General features: G+C 40.3%; 2 protein-coding genes and 1 long non-coding RNA gene across 3 annotated transcripts; 2 read left to right on the top strand and 1 right to left on the bottom strand.

Moving 5' to 3' along the window:
* Positions 1–126: 126 nt before the first annotated feature.
* tmlhe (trimethyllysine hydroxylase, epsilon) lies at positions 127–8,783 on the bottom strand. The gene is made up of 7 exons (XM_026182859.2): positions 7,961–8,783; positions 7,666–7,842; positions 1,459–1,738; positions 1,220–1,339; positions 895–1,131; positions 647–785; positions 127–501 (listed from the first exon to the last, which is right to left on the bottom strand). The coding sequence occupies exons 1-7, from the start codon at positions 8,079–8,081 to the stop codon at positions 370–372; spliced, it is 1,206 nt and encodes a 401-aa protein (XP_026038644.1). The 5' UTR covers positions 8,082–8,783; the 3' UTR covers positions 127–369.
* Positions 8,784–12,520: 3,737 nt separating this feature from the next.
* On the top strand, positions 12,521–22,494 carry mpp1 (MAGUK p55 scaffold protein 1). Its single transcript, XM_026181998.2, has 12 exons — positions 12,521–12,892; positions 15,853–15,981; positions 16,074–16,152; positions 16,325–16,410; positions 16,534–16,602; positions 17,794–17,990; positions 18,646–18,749; positions 18,832–18,912; positions 19,828–19,908; positions 20,008–20,210; positions 21,641–21,715; positions 21,797–22,494. The coding sequence occupies exons 1-12, from the start codon at positions 12,770–12,772 to the stop codon at positions 21,971–21,973; spliced, it is 1,404 nt and encodes a 467-aa protein (XP_026037783.1). The 5' UTR covers positions 12,521–12,769; the 3' UTR covers positions 21,974–22,494.
* LOC145431379 (uncharacterized) lies at positions 14,903–15,230 on the top strand. Its single transcript, XR_013911684.1, has 2 exons — positions 14,903–15,063; positions 15,146–15,230. It is a non-coding gene; the product is annotated as an uncharacterized LOC145431379 (long non-coding RNA).
* Positions 22,495–23,011: the final 517 nt, after the last annotated feature.

Here is a 23,011-nt window from a genome sequence, read left to right as displayed (position 1 = left end):
GTGCCTCAAGATTTGTCACATGAGTGTCAGAGGCTGTGTTTACTGAGTATTGTGAGAGTGTCGAGGATATGCTGTGTGATAAAAACAGGATCAGCACATGGAAGTAGAAGTAACACTGAACGCACAACACATCACGACACAGTTTAATAACTGGAAGCCATTTGAGGATTAAGACATTTCATTGTTTCAAGTCAAATTCGGGACACATTCACACTCTAACTTCACATAAACTGCTTAAAAAAAATCTAGTGTTAATTAAAAAATACAGAAGAGCAAAATAAAACATGCTCCAGCAGTATCGGTGCAGTGTTAATTAAACCTGTATTGTGGGCAGAGTGATAAGGCAGTCAAGTGAAGAAAACTTCACGTTCAGGCCTGGAGCCCGAAGCAGCGGGCAGCACTGAGGACGTCATCTCTGGTCAGATAGCATCCACAGAGTTGCCTCGAGCCAGTGAAAGACTCCCTCCCGTGTAAGACTCGCCAGTTGTCTATGAAAACAACCTTACGGGGAAAAGACAGGGCAAAACACTCAGATTATAAAGCAACACTGACATTTAAGTTGTCCTGTGACTTGACTACGAATTCATTTTAGTTGGAACTCGGAGAAGCATTTATGTTTTGACTTTGTGGCCTGCACATATCTTACTTTTCCCGGAGTTAGCTTCACCCATAGCTCGTTCTCTGGCCTCCTCAGCTCTGTGGTCAGCTCTCGATGTGCTGCGTACCAGCGCTGAACCACATCATGGGAGATTGTGTTTAGCACAGATCGATCGTAGTTGTTGTATCTGTCAATACGTAAATACATCAGTTGCGCTAATTAAATGGACAACCACTAAACAAGTGAACACAACATCAGAAAAATAAAAACTACACTAAATTTCAGCATCAACATACCGTATAAGATACATTTCATTGTTCCAAGGATACACGTTGAGCAGGGGGCCGATGCCTGTGATGTGGTTTTGGTGCCTGTCGGTATTTTCGATGTAATCGTGCTTGACGGGCACCTGAGCAAGCAGCTCAAAGCTTTCAGGTGAGCTCTGACGTAATTTTTCTGCAGCGTAGAACCCATCAACAAGCAGCGTCCTTCCCCCGGTTCCCTCATGCTTGAGACAGTGGAAAACCTGGATTCTGCCATAACGAACAGAAGCATCAAATATCCAAACATAATCATGAGAAGTCAACGTTACACCAACAACCCCATCTCTGCTGCACCTACCCACACGGTTCCTGAAAGTAGGAGGTGTCAGTGTGACGGTCCAGGGCCAACTGGCTGTAGGCAGTATCTCCCCTGGAAAAATCTGAAGTGAAGCACCACATTCTGCCATAGGTAGTCTCCCTTTGTGAGAAACAGATGAAATTGAGGATAATCAACAGACAGCTGGTTGAACGACGCCACTGGATACGAAGCGTTAACGTAAAGATGAGAATGTGATCTGTAGGCCAACAGAAGCATACCTGATTAGACTGACCCTCTGGGTTACTGCCTCTGTGGCTTCCACTGTGGTTGGGACATCGTCTATAAACGCGATCCCGTACAGAAGATAATTTTGAAGAAATTTCTTTAGCTCGTCATCACAGCTCATGAACGTGTCCCATTTGGATGAGGTTATGTTTGCATTTTTATAGATGTCTGAATTCCAAAGGATGCGCGGTTGTTCTGTACTCTGGTACTTTCTCTCAAAGCTGTTCTCAGCAAGCCAACTGAGACTGTACCTGGACATGTGACCACCAGGCCCTGGAACATAGACATGCAAAATAAGGTTAAGCTGACTTTGACAGATTTCTACTTTAAGGTTATATTGGATGATTCTACTTCCTGTAATAAACATTTCAGATAATGATGTAATCCTATGTGCAAGTACAGTATCCCCTATGAGCAGTGTTGGGTGTAACGCGTTACTGTAATTAAATTACTTTTCCACTGAAAAAGTAGAGTAACTGATTACTGTTCATTTTTAGGTATTTTAATTACAGTTACTTACAATGTACTTGCGATACATTGTAAAATAATTAAACTCGCTGAATATCATTATTTAATTTCAATAATTTATCTTCTAAAGGTAAAAGTAAATTCTGCCGCTTTAACATCGCTGTAGTGCAGCTGCGCGTCATCTTGCGCCAGTTTGCTGCGTAGTCGTATTCTAAAGCGGAAGATGTCGGACTCGGCTGAAGCGAGTGGCTGTTTTATGAAATGGACATATTCCCGTCTCTTCACTTTTCTGAAACAAGCAGACAAGAACATTACAGTAATATGTAAAAACTATCGGCCGCTGTTAATAGCATGAGTAGCCTACTGAAGCACCTGACACGAGAGCATAGACGAACCTTTTAAGATATTTTCAGCCGAGAATGTAGCTGTGTAATGCTCAAATATCTACTTAATTTATCAAAATATCACATATTTGCAAAAGTGCTTCCACGTTTTCGGAGAGCTCTGTTATCCACCAGCGGAATAGCTGACCGGGAGGCCAAGGCTTGATAAGAGTCCGCGAGCACAGCTAACTCCTGGCGTATTGTTTTTTTTGAAAGACTACACTGAAGAGTGTCAAGAAAGGAGATTACATGCAAGCAGGGAAGATGTGCAGCATCTGTCACATGTAGTACTCGAACCCTTGCCACCAGAACTCACGGCAGCTGTGCTGCCCACTGCGCCTAACCAGTTCTGGCCTCAAAACAAAGATATGATGAAAAAAAGCTTAAGAAGCTGGAATTTGTGCTGAAAAGTAGTGAAAAACTGAAAATTTTGCTAAAAAGAGGTGAAAAAGCTGAAATTTGTGTGGAAAGGAGTTTAAACAGTTGAAGTGTTAACTTTCTGTAGTATTCATTCCACCTCATTTCATTTCTGTATTTTATGTATATAAGTTTAGATTAGTTATTTATAGTTGGTTTACACAGCTTTGTGTATGTATGTGTATGCATGTGTAATGTATATATAGACACGCGTGTGTGTGTGTGTGTGTGTGTGTGTGTGTGTGTGTGTGTGTGTTTTACATTGCTGTGCTTGAGAGCCACCATCTACCGGAACCAAATTCCTTGTATGTGTCTGCACATATACTTGGTCAATACACACGATTCTGATTCTGAAGAAAATGTTGCCATAAGCGGGATTCGAACCCTGCCCTCCTGGTCTGAGAACGGCTGCTCATCTCACTGAGCTAAAACATGGCTCAGCCCAGCAAGCAAAACTGGTGATCACACTGATAATGTGGTCTCTGACAGTAAAATGGGCCAAAAAAATGGCATAAAAAGCTGAATATCTCAAAAAGTATAAAAGTTATTATCACCAAAAGATATAGCAGTCGAAAGCAGAAATAGCAGAACAGTTTAAAGTTCGAACGGTGAAAACCGAGGGAGTAGTTAAGCGGCAAAGAAACGGAGCAACTAGAATAATAAAGGATAAAGAATAAAGAGAAACAGGATCTCAATAGTGTGAATGCCTGTGAGGCAAACATTTACTCAACCAAGTCAGTGAATCGGGTAAAGATTCACAGCAATGACAACAATAATATCTTGAGCTGACGCTTTTCCAGGTTTGCTCAACAAATGCTGGCACCATGAACATGCGGACTGATCCGAGAGGGAGGAGGACGGTAGTGACGGGGCATTTTCAAAACACATCTTTCATCCTTCCGCACTGAGAAGCAAAACTTCTATCTTACTTAGTTAAGACAACTCAAATAAATTGAGTTTATCAGAGTTTTTTGCATAAAAAGTATTTAAATCGAGCTCTAATAACAAATTGATAAAAACTGAGTTCAGCCTATTTAATATTTTTAATTAAACACAATATTACATTTTACAGTGCAGTTGGAATGTTGGTGGTTCAATCCTTGGCTCCTCCAGTCAAATGCTGCTAGCCAAGATAGTGAATCCCGAGTTGCTCCCAATGCATTAATCAGAGTGTAAGTGTTAGATAGAACGCATTATTAAATAAATTATCGGCTGAATTAGACATTTTTAAAACAGTTTGAGTGAATGGTTGTCTGTCTTCATGACTGTATCCAAGGTGTACCCTGCCTCTTGTGCCCTGTGACAGCTAGGCAGTATACATACAGGATTGCAGGACATTAAGAGGCCTGTAAAATCCTCCGTCTGTACGTACATATGTAGCAAATGAGTTGCAGGGACTCTTATTACATACAATTTTCTCTATAAAGACTCTACATGAGAATGTGTGTAGTCATAGAAGAAGTTTTCTGGATTCTGTTTGTAGTCCTTGCTCGCTAGGCTAATTAAGCGTGTGTGGACTTTGGCAGAATACAGGAAAACAGCCCATGTATGGTGCAAAACAGGAAGCCATTGAGCCAAACAGCCATTTAAGCACCAATTTCTATTGTCCGTCCATGATTTTGCTTTGTATTTTCTTTTTCATTTTATCTTAAATGGATCTGTATTCTAGCTGTACTGTGAACAATAACAACAAACAGGAAGTCTTGGCGAGTAACTGCTGGAAGCCTCGAAATATTGACTGTTGCCACCAGAGTGCAAGCAAGCGTACAATAGCAGAGGGGTTCTCAAGATTACCTGACTCGGATCTGAACGCAAAATTTATAGCAGGCGGTCCATGTGCTGCTGTGATTTAGCATTTGCTAACCTAACTCTGAAAGCCCCCCTGTTCACAAACAGAATACATGCTCAGAAACTGAGCTGACCTTGAATATGTTCCACTAACAGGGAGAGGCATGCATGCAAGAATGCCTGCATCAGCAGCTGTCATGGGGTTGCCACACCCACATATGTCACTGTATGTAAGACACCGTGTCACTCTTGTGCCTGCATAAAACCATAGTGAGAGTATTTTTCAGCAGCTGCACAGTCTGTTTTTTTTTTTTTTTTTTTTAAATGAATGGTAGAGTATAATCCAGAGAGATTCCCACAGAGAAAAGGGATCTCGGCTCTACAACACTCTGACGGGACTGCTATGTTCTTAAAAGGTTAAAGGAAGATGGAGTTTCCCGGTCTGTACACTGACTCCTGTACTAAAGAGTGAATAATTCCAGCTTGTGTCTGAGTCCCATGGGTCAGAGATTAACATTTTTTCAAACTAGAGCAGAGGGAGTGAATAGTTTCCACTGGTCCACACCTGGCATCTGCAGGACCATTTAATCTTCGGATTTCCCAAAGCAAGGGCAACTAAATCCCACCTGACTTTTTCCACTTAGCAGACAGAATAAGTAATGACTCCAGCTAGCCAGTGCTTTGTGCTAGTTAAGCTAGCTCGCCCTGCTGGGGCTCTCTCTGGGGAACAGCACTGTGAGCTGAGCAATGGCTTGTGTCTACAGTAGCTGGGCGATTATGTGGAAGATGAGGTGTTAGAGAGCATGGAAAGGGTTTCTTCAGTGGTGGGCAGGAAGAGAAACCCACGATCCTCCCCCTGAGTTCTGGGCAGGAGATCACAGAAAAATATAAACCTGCTCTTTTTCTCAGTTGTGTTCCAGAGCAGACTGGAATGCAGGCAGAAATGACAAATTTAGGGTTTTTTTTCCTTGTGTCAAACTTCAACTAGCTTTTAGGGGTCAGCAGAAAACACTAAAGGAGGAGCACAGGTATGTCTTGGTCTCATCTTTTTATTTGACAGTGACTGCTGATAAAGGCTGCTATCTAAAGCCAGCTTAGGCAACATTCCCTGTACGTGTAAATCAATTTTATGGTATATAACTAAAACTGTCTATGTTTTTCTCCTTTGGATAATTACACCCTAAGCCTTACTGTACCTGCACATGAAGTAAATCTTTACACAAATACAATGTGCCAGGGGGCAAAGACCACTACAGTATATTTGGCTGTGCAGAGAACTTCAGACGAGCCGGTCCTGGGCAGTTGTTATAGCTTTGCTTTTTCTAATTAGATTTTTTTTTATTTCAATTTGAATTTTTGTTTTAAATTCAGTTTAGTTTCAATAAGTTTCCAGAGATGGATTCTCTTGTTTTAGTTTAGTGTTTACTGCATGGAAAGTTTTGCCAGCCTTGTACACATCTAGTCTCAATAAACATGTCTATCAGCTCCCCCATCAGACAAGCTGTAATACAATTTTTACCAAACTAACACTAAAACGAAGAACGATTCTTCTATATTTTTATTGTAGTTTACTTAATTGTTTCATTTAATTTTTGATTTTTCAATATTTTTTTATGTTTTAGTTAACTAAAATGTTTTTTTTGTATGTCGAATTGAGGGAAGGTTGAAGCTAACATCTATGTTTACTCCTATTGTGAATAATCTTGACTTTCAACCGGGGATGTTTGATATAGGATTTAAGGAATGGAAGAACAAAGGAATTCAGAGACTGAGGGACTTATTCTCCGATAATGTAGTTATGCCATTTGACCAAATGGTTGAGAAATATTCTCTCCCCAAGCATGACTTTTTCCGTTACTTACAGATAAGGCATTATATTTTGCATAGTACTAACTTTAGTGAGAGTCATGAAGTCTCTCCTGTTGAAAAATTATTATTTTTAACAGACAAAGAGGTACCTGTGAAGATATTTTATAAGGCTTTATATTCTGTACTCTCAGGGACGTCACAGAGGCTTAAAGGCAAATGGGAAAAGGAATTAGGTATAGTAATTGATGATGAGGAGTGGGAAGATGTCTGGAGTTACGCCAAATCAATATCAGTTTGTAATCGTACCAAAGCAATACAGTTAAAAATTATACATAGAATGCACATATCTATGTTTCGCAGACATCAATATAATCCTACCCTTTCACCCATGTGCCTTAAATGTAAGACAGTAATTGGTACCCTAACTCACAGCTTCTGGTCATGTTTGAAATTGCAAGAATATTGGTCTAATGTGCTATTTGAAATGGAGAAGATTTTCGGTTGTGAATTGGAGATGGACCCTCTGTCTCTCATACTGGGCCTCCCCAGCCGGCGATTAATATCCAAGAATAATAGGAGATTGTACTGTGTTCTCACCTATGCGGCAAGGAAGAATATACTACTCCAATGGATTTATGAAAAAGTACCAACTATTAAAGGTTGGAAAAGAGTAGTGTTGGATTTAGTGCCACTGGAATATCTTACATGTATATTGCATTCAAAAACAGATCAATTCTTTAAGGTGTGGGAACCATACTTGAACTATGTGGAACCTGATGTTTCTAATATTATGTTACAAGGATTCTCTTGAGTGTTTAAACTGTATGGAACTGAGCTGGGGTTTTTTTGTTTTTTTTGTTTTTGTTTTTTGTTTTTTGTGTGTTTAGTTATCAGTTTGTTTGTTTTATGTTTGTTTGTCTGTTTGTTTATTTTTTGGTTTTGAATTGTACACTGTATTATGTTATGTAATTATGTACTATTTGTGAAAATAAAAAATAAATAAATAAAAACTAAAAAAACTAAAATGTTTTTACACGTTTAGCTTCAGTTTTAGTTGAGTTTCAATAACCTTGCTCCTGCGTTTAGCATGTGCCATTTTAATGCAATTTAACTAAAGAAAATGTGTTATTTCCAAACTATTTTGTTTTACAGAAATGGCCACATTGAATGAAGATTCCATTTAGAAAACAGATGATGGCCATCCTTCAAAAAATAATACTAAGTTGCACTTCAACAATGTGTCTTAGTTCTTCACACAATTTAAAGTCAATTTTCATCATGTTCTCTCCCACCCGCCTGTGCAACCCACTGTTGCACTTATAGTGCCCCACTTACAGGTGATAACAAGGTGGTCTTCTTCCACTCGTGTGCTTTCGGGACGTATAGTCAGATCTATGCTCCCAGTGTCCAGGTTCCTCTGGTTAGTTTTGGAGTTGTACGAAGCAGCAGAGAGGCAGTGATCTCGCAGCCACACATAGTTAAAATGCATCTGCGTCCCTCCATAGTGCAGTTCTGGTGATTTCAGAAATATGTGTTCAGGGGGTTAACAGCGAAATTTGTGATAACATAAAAACAAACAAACAAAACCAGGCATGCGCAAACCGGGTTAAAAGGTTACAGCTAAACCCACCAAGACACTGCTCGTGTGTGCGGAAAGTAGCACAAGCCCTCCGTGGCAAAGCCGTGCTCCTGCTGACACCACGCAGAAGCTGAGCCTGTCTCAGCACACTCCTGTGCAATCTGCAAAACATTTCAGGTGCAAACACACACAGAGATGCACTAAAAAACTGAACTGAACCCCAAAATTTAAAATGGTTTTCCGTTAAGCCTCCCAGCAGTAATCCGACCAACTAAAACCACAGCGGCGTGCTTTGTGCATGCTGGTGTGTGTTTCTCCCTTCAGCCCTTCACTTGCACACAAGAGAGTCTTAAAACTTGTAAAAATTTCTTGGCATGGCGTAAAAGTCCAAATTAATTATTAAGCGACTCCTCCTGCAGAGTTGCTGCACTCCTCCATCAGTTGGCTCTTCTTCCTCTTTGAGCTTTTCTCTTTTGTAACCATCAGTGAAGTTGCATTACTGCCATCTTCTGGATTTCAACCACATCAGAGAACCCGGATCTGCTTCCCCGCCGTCTTTACACACTTTAATTTGAATTAAACACACGAAGTTCTTTTTACTTATCATAACCCACAGTCCCCTGGCGGCTGGGATAGGATTCAGGACCCCGGTGGCCCTGAACTGAATAAGCGGAAAAGATTGGATGGATGGGCATCTGTGTTAAATGGCAGAGCTTTTGATGGCACAGTTTACCACCTTTAATAAATGCGCCGTTTAAAGATTACTTTCCAGCTCGGCGATAGGAAGCCTTTTTATGAACCTGATGGATATCTGCAGGAGAAACAGAAATGAAGCCCAAATGTAGCTTGCCGACCTGTAAGAGTCCGGGTCATGTTAGTGAGTGGACAGCTGATAGAAACATGCTTGCTGGCTCCCTCTGGAGTTGAAACTGGCACTCCATCGGGGAGCTTAAACTCATTAGCTGGCTTAATACCTATTTCCTTGCCTCCTGTTTACTACACGTTTTTTTTTTTTGTGCCACGCAATAAAGAGTTGGCAGCTCGTGGTTTGTTTATACTTTGCATATACAAGAGGGTTTTGGCAGGTGGGGAACTTTAAGTTCCAAAAAGTGATTTCCGGTATTTGCCAAATAACTTTTGTCCGTATTTAAATTGTTGTAAATAACTTGTTGGCCTATAATCTGTGAAACATATGTCAAATATATCTTTCATGAATGATATCAAGTCACTTTGAGCCAGAAACAATATCCCTGCCACAATAGAAGCCGCAATCTGTTTTGTTGTTGTTTTATTTTTTGTTATTTTTGTTGTTAAAAATATTTTTATAACTCTTTTATTTATTCCAGTAAAAATCACTGACATTAAAAATGGCTTTTTAAGAGAGATCAGCCCAAGAGGGCAGGAATTGCAAAAAAATAAATAAAAATAAATGTAAAAAAAAAAAAAGAAGAAGAAAAAAGAATCGTTTTATAAAGATATTTTGAGTGGTCAAAAAGGACTGGGTTGATTATAATGGGGTACAACACTGCAGAGACATAAAAAAAAAAACCTTAAAAACAGGTCCTTTTTAAAAATATAATAACCCTTCATAAATCCTGTTGATTACAGTTTATTTAATAATATAAGATGTCACACATAAAAAAACACACAGAAACACCAGAAATCACTATTTAGCCCAACACAGAAACAACAGATGGGACACGACTCTAAACAGCTGGGATGAAGGTCAAACTTGGAATTCTTATATTCGGATTGCTGACTCCTTCTGGAAGCAAGTTCCGTTAGTCAGCAGACATGCCGAAACATCTGGGCACTTTCATTTAACTTTTATTTTAATGAAATAAAAACTGCATATAATGTCAAGTCAAATTTGATCAAATTAAATGTTTTCTGATGTTGTCCTCAAATAAACTTTTAAAACTTTTATCACCATCTTTGCTGTCACAAAAGTCTCCAATACAATTCACAGTTCTTTCACTGCTCTCTATTTTATAATATCTCTGTAGTTACCCACGACCTAACTTACCACAATCCACCACAACACTGCAAACCCATCAGCCTTCACTATCCATCTAAACTTTTGAATAACATGAAATTATTATCGTGATATTCCACATTATGAAATAGCCTGGTAACTTCTATATGGTTCAAATGATTGGAAAGTCTAATATGGTTTAATTTAATCTTTTAATTTCCAGTCTTGGTAGCCAGGGATCGGTCCGCCAGGACCTCTGTTCCTGGCCGCCGCCCGGCTCACGTTGCACCCGACCCCTACATGCCTCCTACGGGTGGTGGGCCTGCAGGAAGATGGGCCCATGTCCCTTTTTCGGGCTGTGCCCGGCCACCAGACGCTCGCCCTCGGGCACCCTCCCCGGGCGTGGCTCCAGGGCGGGGCCCCGCTAACCCTATCCCGGGCAGGGTGAACTGTTCCCTCGATGGTCTTTTCATAGGGGTCCTCTGAATCACTCTTTGTCTGGTCCCGGGAGGAGGCCCCGGGGCAGACCCAGGACACGCTGGAGATATTATATCTCTCAGCTGGCCTGGGAACGCCTTGGTGTTTCCCTGGACAAGCTGGAAGAGGTGGCTGGGGAGAGGGAGGTCTGGGCTTCTCTGCTTGGGCTGCTGCCCCCGCGACCTGGCCCCGGATAAGCGGAAGAAAATGGATGGATGGATTTCCAGTTTGTAAGATTTCCATTGTGGAGAAGTACACACCTTTTAAGGACAATTTCCCATCTTCTTTGCCAGGAAGCATCTGAAATATATATTTTTGAAAAATAAATGAATAAAAAAAAATTATGGATAAAACCAGGATTAATTTGTATCAGAATGATCAGAAGAGAAAAGTATGAAGAAGGAACGTAGATGTCATCCAGACCTTTATATCTTTAAGAGATGTCTATAGTTTAGCTAGTTGATTTGTATCTTCTGGCTTCACAAATGAATAAAGCTGGGTATCATGATGTGACAGCTGATAGAAGCAGTAGGATGAATTCTGAGTGTACAGGGCTATTCTCTCTGTTCAATTGTGCTTTATTGATATAGCACCATTATGTACCAATATTGTAAGGTAAGACCCCATATAATAGAGAGAAAACCCCGACAATTAGATGACCCCCTGTGAGCAAGCACTTGGTGATAGTGGGAAGGAAAAACTCCCTTTAAATGGAGTAGAACTGGGCTCAGAGATGGACAGCCATCTGCCATGACTGGTTGGCGGTAAGGGGAAGAAGATTCAGCCAACTTTCAGGCTCCTCTTCTGTGGAATCAGTTCCCAGTTTGCATTTGGGAGACAGACACATTCTCTTTTTCTGAGATTAGGCTTAAAATGTTCCTATTTCAACAAATTGGGGCTGGTTTGGGTGAACCTGAACCCTCTCTTAGTTAATCTGCAATAGCTCCGGACTGCTGGGGGCTTCTCATGATCCACTGATTGTTCCTTCTTCACTCACTTCTGTTTCACTCTCCATGTTGTATTTCATCGTTAATTTTAAACTCTGGCTGTCTCCCATGTGTGTCTTTTGTGCTATCCTCTCTCTGCTCTCTTCACGGCAGATGGCTACCCCTCCCTGGTTTTGCTGGAGGTTTCTTTTTGCAAGGGAGTTTTTCCTTCCCACTGTCACCCAAGACTTGCTGCTAGGGGGTTTTCTGATTATTCGAGTTTTCTATTTATTATTGTAGTCTACTTGCAATATAAAGCTCCTTGAGATATAGTGATTTGTTATCTATATAAATGAGACTGAATTGAATTGAAAGCGGTGTAATATAAATCTATTTAAAGTTCATTAAAACAGTAAAGGAGATGAAATCCATGTGTTTTTGTGAACCAGCCCTCAGTTCACCTGTCAAAAAGACTGGATACATGCTTGTATATGTTGTATGAGTACACAGTGGAAATAGACAGGCCATTTAAGGACGGGGCTTCCTGCTCACAGTCTCCCACAGCTGCACTGTATTAAACCTAATCACATGCAGTGTGCATGTTGCAACACTGATGTCATCTGTAATCACTCAGTAATGTATCAGTAATAGGATCACTCGACTTTCCCACTGATTATTTTTTGTTTGTTTGTTAAATTAGCACAGAGAGACTATCACACTGCAGCTGGGTACACTATGTTCCAAACTGAAGTTCTTGCAAGCTAGCTGCTGGAATCACCGGGACTACGTTATTTTTTGCTTCTCTGTAGCTTGAGAGGGTAGCCCTGCTGAAAATGCTGCGGTAATGTTGCATTCTCCGCCTGTGGGACATTTAGCATTTTGTGGGGCTCAAAATGGAAATTGATTTCCGTGTTGGCCCATCAGATTCTAAAGGCTTATTTAGCACCGGTTTTGAATTATTTTTGTACTCTTTTTAAAAAAATAAAACGAAAAATAAACAAAGAATCTTTAAAAGGGTTTTTGTGACACATAGGTAGATGATGTTTGAATAAACATCGCAGTTTAGAGAAAGCCTATAGATCAATAGGGATATACGATGCCAACGTAGAAATATCCAAAGAAAATAACAATAAGAAGCGCTACATTATCGTTTGTAATTCTCTGATTTCCGCTCATTTTGTGATAATAACTTTAATAATGAGATTCCTGAGCTCGCACGGGGAACTTGAACGCATCAGCAGCCAGCCCCTCAGAGCACAGCAGCAGTCAGATGCATGTTTACTTGCTTTGTCAGCGGTGTCCCTGCAGTAGTTATCGCATGAACCTCACCTACTGCTGATCACATCTTTGGACTTTTATCTCCGACAGTGACTTATCTCATAGTCACTCCTTATCAGCAGTTTGTGGCCAGTGTCTTGAGGACTTTGATCGAGGGGGCAAATCGAGTTCACTGTGTATGTTTTTTTTTATCTAACGGGAAAGATGACGTTAAAATCCAATAAAAACGATCCCACTGTCACACTGGAGTCCGTGAACAGCGTCCGGACAGCCCTTTCCGATCTCTACCTGGAGCAGCTCCTTCAAAACAAACCAAAGTCTGACAAGGTAAGATGATCTTTTTTGTATATATATACCTTATTAATTTATTTAGACCCCTCTGATTTCGCTGTTCTTATTTGCTTCCGGGAAGCAGATACGGGGACATGTGATCGTTGTTTATTTCCGAACAAGATCTCTAAGAATAGACCCGTTTATGTTTTCATACTGCAGCAGCTGAATGTGTTGATCTCTTAAACAAAGAACATTTAGATCTTTAGCAGCTTCTTCATTGCTCAGCACTATCGGTCAGCCTCAGCTTGAAATCAGCAGACATTGCTGTGGCAGTTTCAGTTCTCCATTTCTCACAAATTCACGCAAGTATTTTGACAACTCGGGGAAAACATTAGGGAAGGGTTTTTTTTTTTTGTTGGTTTTCTTTTAGCCATCATAAGACTATGTTCCTGTATTTCACAGAGTAGTATGAACTGTCTCACTAACCAGCTGGGCTATAGTGATATGAACGCATTTAAGAGCGGCAATAAGATCATAAAGAAGTAACATGTCAGCTGTGAAGTCGTTTCTGGGACTGTGCCTTCGTACAGTTTTGAAACATATTGTGTAATTTTGCTTACAGCTTACCCTGAGCCTCTGCTCAGGAATCAGTCAAGTAAAAGTTGTTTACACCACACTGCCAAGCACACTGTTAAACTTGTTTGCATTTTCCTCCCCTTAAAGATCCTGGAGTATGTCATGAAAATACTGTCTTTGCCTCTAACAAAGACTAAGCTAACAAGTATGACTGAAAAGATGTCCCAGAAAACATTTAGAATATGTCGGAAGGGAGAAAGCCAGAGTTAAATCTCTGGCACACTTTAGACCTGGATTTGATTTCCAGCAGGAGACCGGTGCCTTCTCAGAATTTGAAAAGTCAGCACTGAGCCACTGAGGGAAATGTGAAAGAGAGGAAACTTTATTCCTGACATCAGCAGTTTGCAGTTCAATAGCCTTGAGTTGCAATCTTGCCTACATATCTTTCTGATCTGTGTTAATCAGCATGTCTCTAACTGAGGTCACGAGGGCATTATCTTAAATGGTGTGTTTAAGGCTGATTAATCATATTTTGTGTCTTTCTTTCTTACTTTTTTTCCCTTTTTTTTTGCTCCTTTGCACTGAGTTATGCTTCTAATATCTCATGCTTAATAACTGTGTACTGCCCTACTTAGATAGACAATAAGGCATTTAAGGTCTTAAGGCAAGTTGAGGCAAGTTGATAAGTGGGACACGCAGAACTTTTGGCAGTTCTTTCCTCCTTTTTTTTTCTCATTTTTTGTGGAAAGCTCATTAACCACACAGTGTTCAAATGTCAACTATTAATCTCCCACTGTGTTTCTCCAAGAGATCAATAGAAGGAAAACAAAAACCTGTAAACCCTTCATTGGGGAGGGCTGATGATTTATATTCCTTTAGTTAAAAACAGCAGATCATGTAAGAAAGATAAAGTATAATCAACTATTCTGTGTTATATTAGTAACCCAACTGTGTGCAGAAAAGCAAATGGAACTACTGATATAGATTTTTATGGTGAATTAATTTATCTCGGCACGGATGGTCTTCCTCTACATGCCTGTCACCTTCTGTTTTTCACCCTGAAGAGACAAGCCGCCGCTTTGAACACTCTTTCTTTACCATGATGCTCCTCCAAACTTGAAACCAGCATTAAAACTGTGGCCATGACCTGACCATACTTGTTGAAGGATAGCTTGTTTCCAGTTACTGAAGCATTTCTCAAACCTTTAATTAAATCTTGATCTTGTTACACTCCAAGTGGTGGAGCTGACAGAGCTCACTGTCAACATCTTGATGAGGTGGGTTTTATTAAAATGACCCTTTAGTGCTAGTCTAAATCTAATTCCTCAAGAGATCAGAGACATTTCTGCTCCTTTCTTCAGACACGTTCAGCTGATTTGTGAGTAAGCGGACATTATTGCAGATTCTTTTTTGTGTGTGAAAAGAAATGAGAGGGAAGATACATATCGTGTATCGGAATATCAAGATTTTTATTTATTTCTTATACAGCTTTTCACTCTTTCCTGGTGCTCAACACTCCCGATGGCTCACAGCACACACAGCTGATGAATTACTATCACACCTCACAGAGAAGTGACCTGACTGGATGCTCATCAGTGCAGGAGTAGTTTCTAAACCCAGAGTTGGCTTTAGAGCAGCTAAAGCTATTGGTGAGGTGGACAGTGATAACGATTGGATTATTGTAATGCTGATGATGGAAGGTAGATAATTTTTTTTTTTTTGCTGAAGCAGTGCTGATGTGTCATATTCACGCAAGAAAGTTTGCTGATGCAGGCAATCATCTCTCTGATGTCAGTTAAGTGAACAAATTATAAAAGCTTTGATATGGTGCACTCATTGCCCGATCCTGGAGGGCACTTTACTCTCACAGAGTCATTACGTGGTATCTTATCTTGTACTCAGTAGATTTAATGTAATTCCGTAGTGTCTTGATTTGTCAGGGGAGCTACGTGGATTTCTTCTTTTACGGCGATGCTTACACTCGGGAAATAACTCAGACGAGGTTGTCCTGCTACGCTTTTGGTGTAAAAGAATAGCACAAATCTACACATTTGATTTCTGTAGCAAACATTCAAGCAGCATGCTTCGTAGTGTATTCGTTTTGCTACATCAGTGCTTTGTTCATCACACTGCTGGTATCCATGACCACACGAACCTGGTGGACCAGATGAGTGGACGTGGTTAATGAAGTGTGTTTTAATGTCTGGTTAATTTTCAACTTTGAACATATGTTGAAAGTGCAAAGGAAACGTAGCTGTTGTGCTCACGAGGGCAGAAAGTGTCCGCCGCCGTTATTAGAAAGAGCAGTAAGCTAATGATCTGATCTGACAGAATAGTGAATTCGGTTCCCTGTATAATGGGAGGCTTCTTGTTCTTTAGTTAATTTCATTTCCTGTGATGTCATGTGATTCATTTGTTTTCTTTCTTCATTTTAACAGGCAGCTATGCAAAACTATGAGAATCAGGGGGCTGACTTTTATACCAACGGCAGTGCTGGACACAGAAATTGCACAGAGGTTCCCAGGATGAAAGAAGTGGCGTTTGAAAAGAGTGCTTCAGAGCCAATGGTATGTAATCAGCCTCGACTGTTCACTCAGTACTCCTGCTTTAAATTTGAAAGAAATGATTCCTCCTCATTGACTGTGGTCTGTGTCTGTAGGGGGTCACTCTGAAACTGAACGAGAAACAGCGATGCACGGTGGCCAGGATATTGCATGGAGGGATGATTCACAGACAAGGTGATTCAGCACATTTTGTTTTTTTGTTTTGTTTTTTTACAGTTTGCAGGAATTGTGCAAGAAAAGATATTAATATAGTGTGTCACGAGGGAGTTTTATCTGATGTCCTGATTAGTTGTTATAGTACTGGAGGATCAGTAAGACATCTAGTTTGCATTCTTTGTCTTTCCAGGGTCTATACACGAAGGAGATGAAATAGCAGAAATCAATGGAAAAACTGTGACAAACCAAACTGTAGATCAGCTACAAAAGATCCTGGTAAACCACCAGCTCTTAAGTCCTTCCATTTATGTTTGGAGCTATACTGAATCACAGTTTTTGCACTTCATTTTAACTCGGCAGTGCTATAAAAACATAAATCCATTTCTATTTTACATACAGAGAGAAACCAATGGAGTCGTCACGATGAAAATCATACCCAACATGAAGAGTCGATCCCGAATCTGCGAGGTAACGATACGACCGACAGACTATGCACAGCTTTAGTGTTGTGATGCTTATGTTGAATAATTTGATTCATATTTATTCTCTCCAAGAGACTTTTGAGATTTGCATGAGTGAATCCAGGAAAGCAGGCTTTTCTGGTCATATTAGAGCACAGTCAAGTATTAGTTTGGTCACTTTTCTCGCAGTCTTTTTCTTCTGCATCTTACTTGCTTACAATGATTTTGTTTAGGTGAATCTGCTGTTAGTCAGTGAACAAACCAGGTGACTATAAACCTAGCTTTAATGTTAAGAACATCACTCATTGTTGCTTTTTGACATGAAACACATTGGTAGTGTGTTTCATTCTGCCATCTAGTGACCACAGCATGTCTCTCCATTTACATCTTTCTTGTGGCATAAAAATGGCTGCCCTGTAACATACTTTTAAGTACAGACGACATCAACTTAAAATAGCTTTAAAAGAATTGACATATATTTCTTTTTTCAGCATCAAAGTTCGTCCCTGTTGTGGTCAGTGATGGCAGTTTACTTTAAAGATTGCACTGCATTAATATGTAGGCATTGTTAATATGCTTTCCATACAGAGAACAGCATTTTTGGTGACCCAGATCACTCCAGTGCATCAATGTTTGTGCACATTTTGGGGTGTAAGCTTGTGTAAACTTCTACTGGAGTCTCTTGGGGAAACCACAAATACATGTTCATGGACTCTACTAACATTAGTAATCATTTACGCTGAGGGGACCCTACATGTGTTCCTGCTATGATCTTTGACAGTTTCCTCATAGTTTGCACCCTTTGGATTTTAACCTGAGATATAAAAAGTAACAAACAGTTACTTAGTTACAGTTATTTATTCGCACAAGTAGACCTTGTCCCTTGGTTAGAAATGTAGCCATGTCCACAGTTTGAAAGGAGCTGTCCAAGATCATATCATGAAATTGTTTACTAGTATTCTACTTCAGGGTGAATTCACAGTTATCAGTAGAATCACAGAATCGTAGACTTCAGATAAACTATTAAGTTCTACAGATTAGAACTTTACTCCCGGCTGACCTTAAATAAGTGTTGGGTGATAACTGAACACTCTGGTAAGGTCAGCAGGTTATCAGTAGTACCTTACATAATGCCAACTGTAAATCTTTAGTCCTTTTACTGCCAGGGGAACTAATAAGATTTGTTCACAATCTCCAGATGTACATGAGGGCTCAGTTCAATTATGACCCTGCCACAGATGACCTCATCCCATGCAAAGAGGCAGGTCTGAAGTTTCAGACTGGGGACATCATTCAGATCATCAACAAGCAGGATCCAAACTGGTGGCAGGGCAGAGTGGAGAGCAGTGCTACTGACTTTGCTGGACTCATACCTTCTCCAGAGCTCCAAGAATGGTAAACTCTTTAATATACCAATCACATCACAAATCAATCCAATTGTATTTTATTTATATAGCGCCAAAATCACAACAATAGTTGCTTTAAAGAACTTTATATTTTAACGTAACTGTAAGGTAAGGTACAATAATAGAGAGAAATCGCCAGCATTTAGATGACATCCTATGGGCAAGCACTTGGCAACAGTGGGAAGGGAAAACTCCCTTTTAACAGGAAGAAACCTCCAGCCTCAGGGAGGGGCATACCTGCCATTACTGCAATGTTCTGTTTGGAAAGTGTCCTGCCTGGCATCTCCATTCTCCAAACAGTACAGTGCACCCCACCACCAGAATAAAACTGGTCCAGATTGACTGGGTTTCAAACTGCCCAAAGCTCAACCAAAACAATTATTCACGGGTTCTGCCAGGCTAAGCTCAGTCCATCAAAACCCAAACTCTCAAGTCATTGGACCCCAAGGATCTATTGATAGAAAACCACAAGATCCTCTTAAGAATGGCAGTTTCCATGCCCCATGTGGTCAGAGCGCTTTTGACATCATGTTAGGGATGTACACGATCTAGGTTTGCTGGTTTAATGTCGTGGCTGATTTATAATACAGAGTGAACTGTACCAGATATTCTCAGGCTAACTTAAATACCTGTTTTCCCTGCAGGAGGGTGGCCAGTAAAAGCAAGGCCAAAGAGGGCACTCAGTCCTGCAGTCCATTTGGAAAGAAAAAGAAGTGCAAGGACAAGTACCTAGCTAAACACAGCTCTAGTAAGTAGAACACTGCAACTCTCAGTCCCACAGTTTCATTCATTTCTTCTCTAGTGCGACCTAAAATAATCTTCTTCTGCAGTTTTTGACCAGCTGGATGTGATTTCTTATGAGGAGGTTGTTCGGCTCCCAGCTTTTCAAAGGAAAACACTGGTCCTTATTGGTAAGCTTCCTAGCTCAGTTATATTATAAGTTTGTAACCTTTGCCTTTTGCTTTCCACATCACCGCAATAGGAAATAAAACAAGCAAGATGCAGAAAATGTGCACAGTCCTCAGATCAGTCACTTTTTTCCTGGGTTTCAGAAATAATAAGATGTTCATTGTTAAAACATTGTCCAGAATCCTCTGTGGGCAATGAAGGCCTGAAGTCTGGAACCCATGATCATAACTAAAGAATAAATTTTCTTTGTTTGCGATTCTTTGTCAGACTTTTACTGCAGCTGTGCGCAGCTGTGCAGCTTTTTTGTCTTTAGCATCAAAAGAATCCTGTGATTATTCACCACTGTTTTCTTTAATGGGTTGCCAGGTCTGTTAATGATGCATTTTGCCAGCATGGTCTGGGTTTTTTTTTGTTGTTGTTGTTGTTGTGAGAGCTGTTAGGCCACGCTTAATGCTACTGCTATTGATGTGTAAGGATGTCTTGCTTTACTTGCATCGAGAGCCCTTTTGAATATATGCTGTGGATTCACAACAGTAAATTCCAAAAACAGATGCCATACTTGGAATCGGCTGTAGACTATTTGCCTGCTTAAATTAATGAGATATAACACAGGAATAGCTCAGATGTGTCTATCAAACCGTTTTGAGTCACTTGAGTCCAGTTAGCTCTGATTCCCTGTAAAATAGTGGACTACAATAGCTGAGAGCCTACACTTTTAGCCCACATGTGTTAAGTAACAGTAACTTTAATATGCTTTAGCAAGAAGTTAAAATAACATAGATTGTGTCTTCATTGAAATTGCATATAAGTATATCTTTAATCAACGGTAATGAAAGCATAGTTAGCACAGTTTGGGTCTGATTAAAATTTCCTTAAAAAATTAGCACTGTTTTGTTAATTCTGCCTTTTTTTCTCAGGGGCACCTGGTGTTGGAAGGAGTCATATTAAGAATGCACTGTTGACACGATACCCCGAGAAGTTTTCATACCCTTCACCACGTAAGTAGACTGATGGCCTTTCTATTCCTCTAACGTGGTGCAGGTTGTTACCATCCGTGGGCTAATTCTCACTAATTCTTAACTCTCATTCTTGCGCAGACACCACCAGACCCCAACGTAAGGATGAAGAGAATGGAAAGGAATATTACTTCATCTCCCATGAAGCCATGACCAAGAGCATCTCTGGAAATGAGCTGCTGGAGTATGGCAGCTTCCAGGGTTTCATGTTTGGCACCAAAATTGAGACCATTCAGAAGATCCACACGCAGGGCAAAATCGCTCTGCTGGATATAGAACCACAGGTTAGCGCCAAACTTCTTTTCATGTAGCATCAACGCAGTTGATCTAAATAAAGAATACTGTGTCTGCCCTGGAGTGCTATTTTACCATTTCTCAGAGTTGCATAAACTCACTAAATGTTTTTATGCTTAATTTGAGAGCTTTTTTGTTTTCTTAAAGTTCTTTAGAATTGAGATATTCACCTACATGAATTAGCTTCACTCAAGTGGAAAGAAAATGCATATCCAATCTAACTTTTTGCCCTTTAACCTAACCACATTGTTAAAGTAATATGGTGCAGATTCAGCAGTCATATTATTAGCTATTGTTTCAGTAGCTATAGCTGTGTTTGCTAAACCTACTATCCACCTTTGACAAACCAAAGATGATAATTTTATATTCTCCTGCAGTGAGTTGCTTTTGTACTCATATTCATGCAGCACAGTGTATAGAAGTGATAATATGGTATATTTTAGGATAGTCTAGACTGAAGTAGTTATTAAAAATCCCCTAAAATCCCCTTTTGTTAAATAATGACTCAAAAGGCATCTTTTTGAATGAAATTCACACTCCTTACAGGTAAACGTATGATTTTTATAACGATTTCATTTTTCAAATTATTTTTCAAATAAAACTGGGCTAACAAGTGAAGGAAAAGCTGCTCCTTCTGTGCTTTGAGTCAGTCTCTTGCACTGCAAAAACAATTCATATTTGCCTTTATCTTGTCTTGTTTAGAGGATGTTTAAAGTATCAAATGTGTGAAATGCGCTGTACTTCATCAGTTCTTCTTCTTCCGGCTGCTCCCTTTAGCGGTCAGCCGATCATCAGATCATCTGAATCCATTTCACCCCATCCCAAGCATCCTCCACTGTCACACCAACCCTCTGCATGTCCTCCTGCAATGCATCCACAAATCTCCTCTATACTTTTCCTCTTTTCCTTCTGCCTGGCAGCTTCATATTACATGATCTGATATCCCATCTTGGACGAAGCTGTCATTGTTCCTACATCATCAAAACATTAGTTCAGGATCAACATCGCAACTGACAAATGACGTTGTCTGAGCATTCAGTTAGCATTAGACAAGAAGCTAGCTTATGCTTTTAAAAACTATCACTGGTGAAGCAACGTGAGTAACCTAAATTTGTCTAACAGCAAACCAAACTTGAAAGTCCACCTTGCAGTGTAATGACATCACAACAATGTAACTGCTCAGTTGCGACGCTGATTCAAAACTAACGTTGTTGTGATGATACAGGAACAACACCAACACATAGATAGTAGACACACTGCTCCATATTCAACATTTCTTGTACAGAATATCCATATTCCCTCATCTGCACATGTCTAAACCATCTCCGCCTTGCCTCTCCAAATTCTTCTTCAAACTGCTCAACGTAAGCTGTCCCACTGATGTACGTGCTTCTAAACTACCACTAAATCCTTCTTGCAGACCTTGAAACTCTTGCGGACAGCTGATTTTGCACCTCTGGTAGTTTTCATTGCACCGACCAACACCGCTCCCCAGGTACTACATCTTATCCAAGTGTTTTAAAATCCCCAAATTTCCCAACCACAAACTGCTAATCATCTACATCTCCTCTCCTAGACGGAAAATCTGCAGATGATCCAGAAAGAGTCAGACGCCATCCTGAGCACATATGGACACTTCTTTGATGTGGTTCTCATCAACAACGACGTGGATGAAAGTGTTAAGGGTGTGGAGGAGGCCATGGAGCGGGCCACGTCCACCCCTCAGTGGGTGCCTGTGTCATGGGTGTACTGAAAGATGTTTGGCACCACTATGATACCTTCTTTTTGTCGAATAGCAGTGCAATATCACTCCTTTACGCAATGCCCCACATGTCTGTGGGCTTACTTTTAGGTAAATGTTAATTGTCACAGAGATTTTTTTGCACTATTGCGTTTTTAAAAAGAAGCAATATGTAGACAGGGTTATCTCAGAGAGTCGAGAGCCTCACCAGGGATGGTTTTTTTGGCTGTTTAGACACTTTGTGCTTCAGGGACTAACTGGTGAAGTTTTGGTGCCGCACATCTTTGGGATTATTTGGAAAGTAAAAAAAAGCAAAACGGGGCGATAACTGTGAATGAAATGCTCACTCTGACGTAACTGAGTTTTAACAGGCACATCCTGAAATTGTTCATGCTGTGAGTGTAGTGCCATATATCATTGTTTGTCACAGAAAACCCTTCGCTGAATCATTAGAGCCTCGCAAAAATGTATACCTCATGTTACTAGAAAAGGCACTTTGAAACAAAAGAATAAATCTCCCATCTCTGTTGCAATTGAGTCTTTGAATGTGTTTTACGTTAAAAGCTGTTTCTCAGACCTTTCGTGGAATTATTTTGACAGTTTGCTTGTCGTTAGGTCATCTCCCTTCATTGGATCACAAACATGAAAGGGTGTCTTTGAACCGAAATATAAAAGTCGAGGTTTAGTCTTTATTGTTTCGGTGTCATCTAGACTTTTTCTGCCTAAATTGGTTCAGCATAACAGGGCAGACGTAACACATACTTCAAATCTCTCTTAACATTTTGGTCTTAGATGTAGTGCAGGGGTGGCGGGGTGGGGGTGCAAAAGGGTCATGTCTGCCTGAATATTTAAGAGCGCATCATAGCTCAGGGCTGCCATCAATAATAGATCAAGGCGTGCATGTCTGAATGGTAGGATACGAGCAATGCACCTGTATCAACCACATTGCAATTCGTCCCTCATCCACACTGTGGGATAAACACTTACAGGCTGTACATGACAATGAATTTCATTCCAATTCAGTTTTGCACAGAGTTCCTGGCAGCAAAC

The sequence above is a fragment of the Astatotilapia calliptera genome, chromosome 10 (genome assembly GCF_964374335.1).
Source record: "Astatotilapia calliptera chromosome 10, fAstCal68.1, whole genome shotgun sequence".
In the NCBI taxonomy this organism is placed as follows: Eukaryota; Metazoa; Chordata; class Actinopteri; order Cichliformes; family Cichlidae; genus Astatotilapia; species Astatotilapia calliptera.
The sequence above is the reverse complement of the archived record's forward strand: the minus strand, read 5'-3'. Positions and strand labels throughout refer to the sequence as shown.

Bases quoted from the DNA above. Each gene is read 5' to 3' on its own strand.
- tmlhe (XM_026182859.2), bottom strand. From the start codon at position 8,081: ATGTTTTGCAGATTGCACAGGAGTGTGCTGAGACAGGCTCAGCTTCTG. The intron at 7,843-7,960 runs GTGGGTTTAGCT...TGAAATCACCAG, and splicing joins CACACACGAGCAGTGTCTTG to AACTGCACTATGGAGGGACG. The intron at 502-646 runs GTAAGATATGTG...TTTCCCCGTAAG, and splicing joins TGAAGCTAACTCCGGGAAAA to GTTGTTTTCATAGACAACTG.
- mpp1 (XM_026181998.2), top strand. From the start codon at position 12,770: ATGACGTTAAAATCCAATAAAAACGATCCCACTGTCACACTGGAGTCC. The intron at 15,982-16,073 runs GTATGTAATCAG...CTGTGTCTGTAG, and splicing joins AGAGTGCTTCAGAGCCAATG to GGGGTCACTCTGAAACTGAA. The intron at 17,991-18,645 runs GTAAACTCTTTA...TTTTCCCTGCAG, and splicing joins TCTCCAGAGCTCCAAGAATG to GAGGGTGGCCAGTAAAAGCA.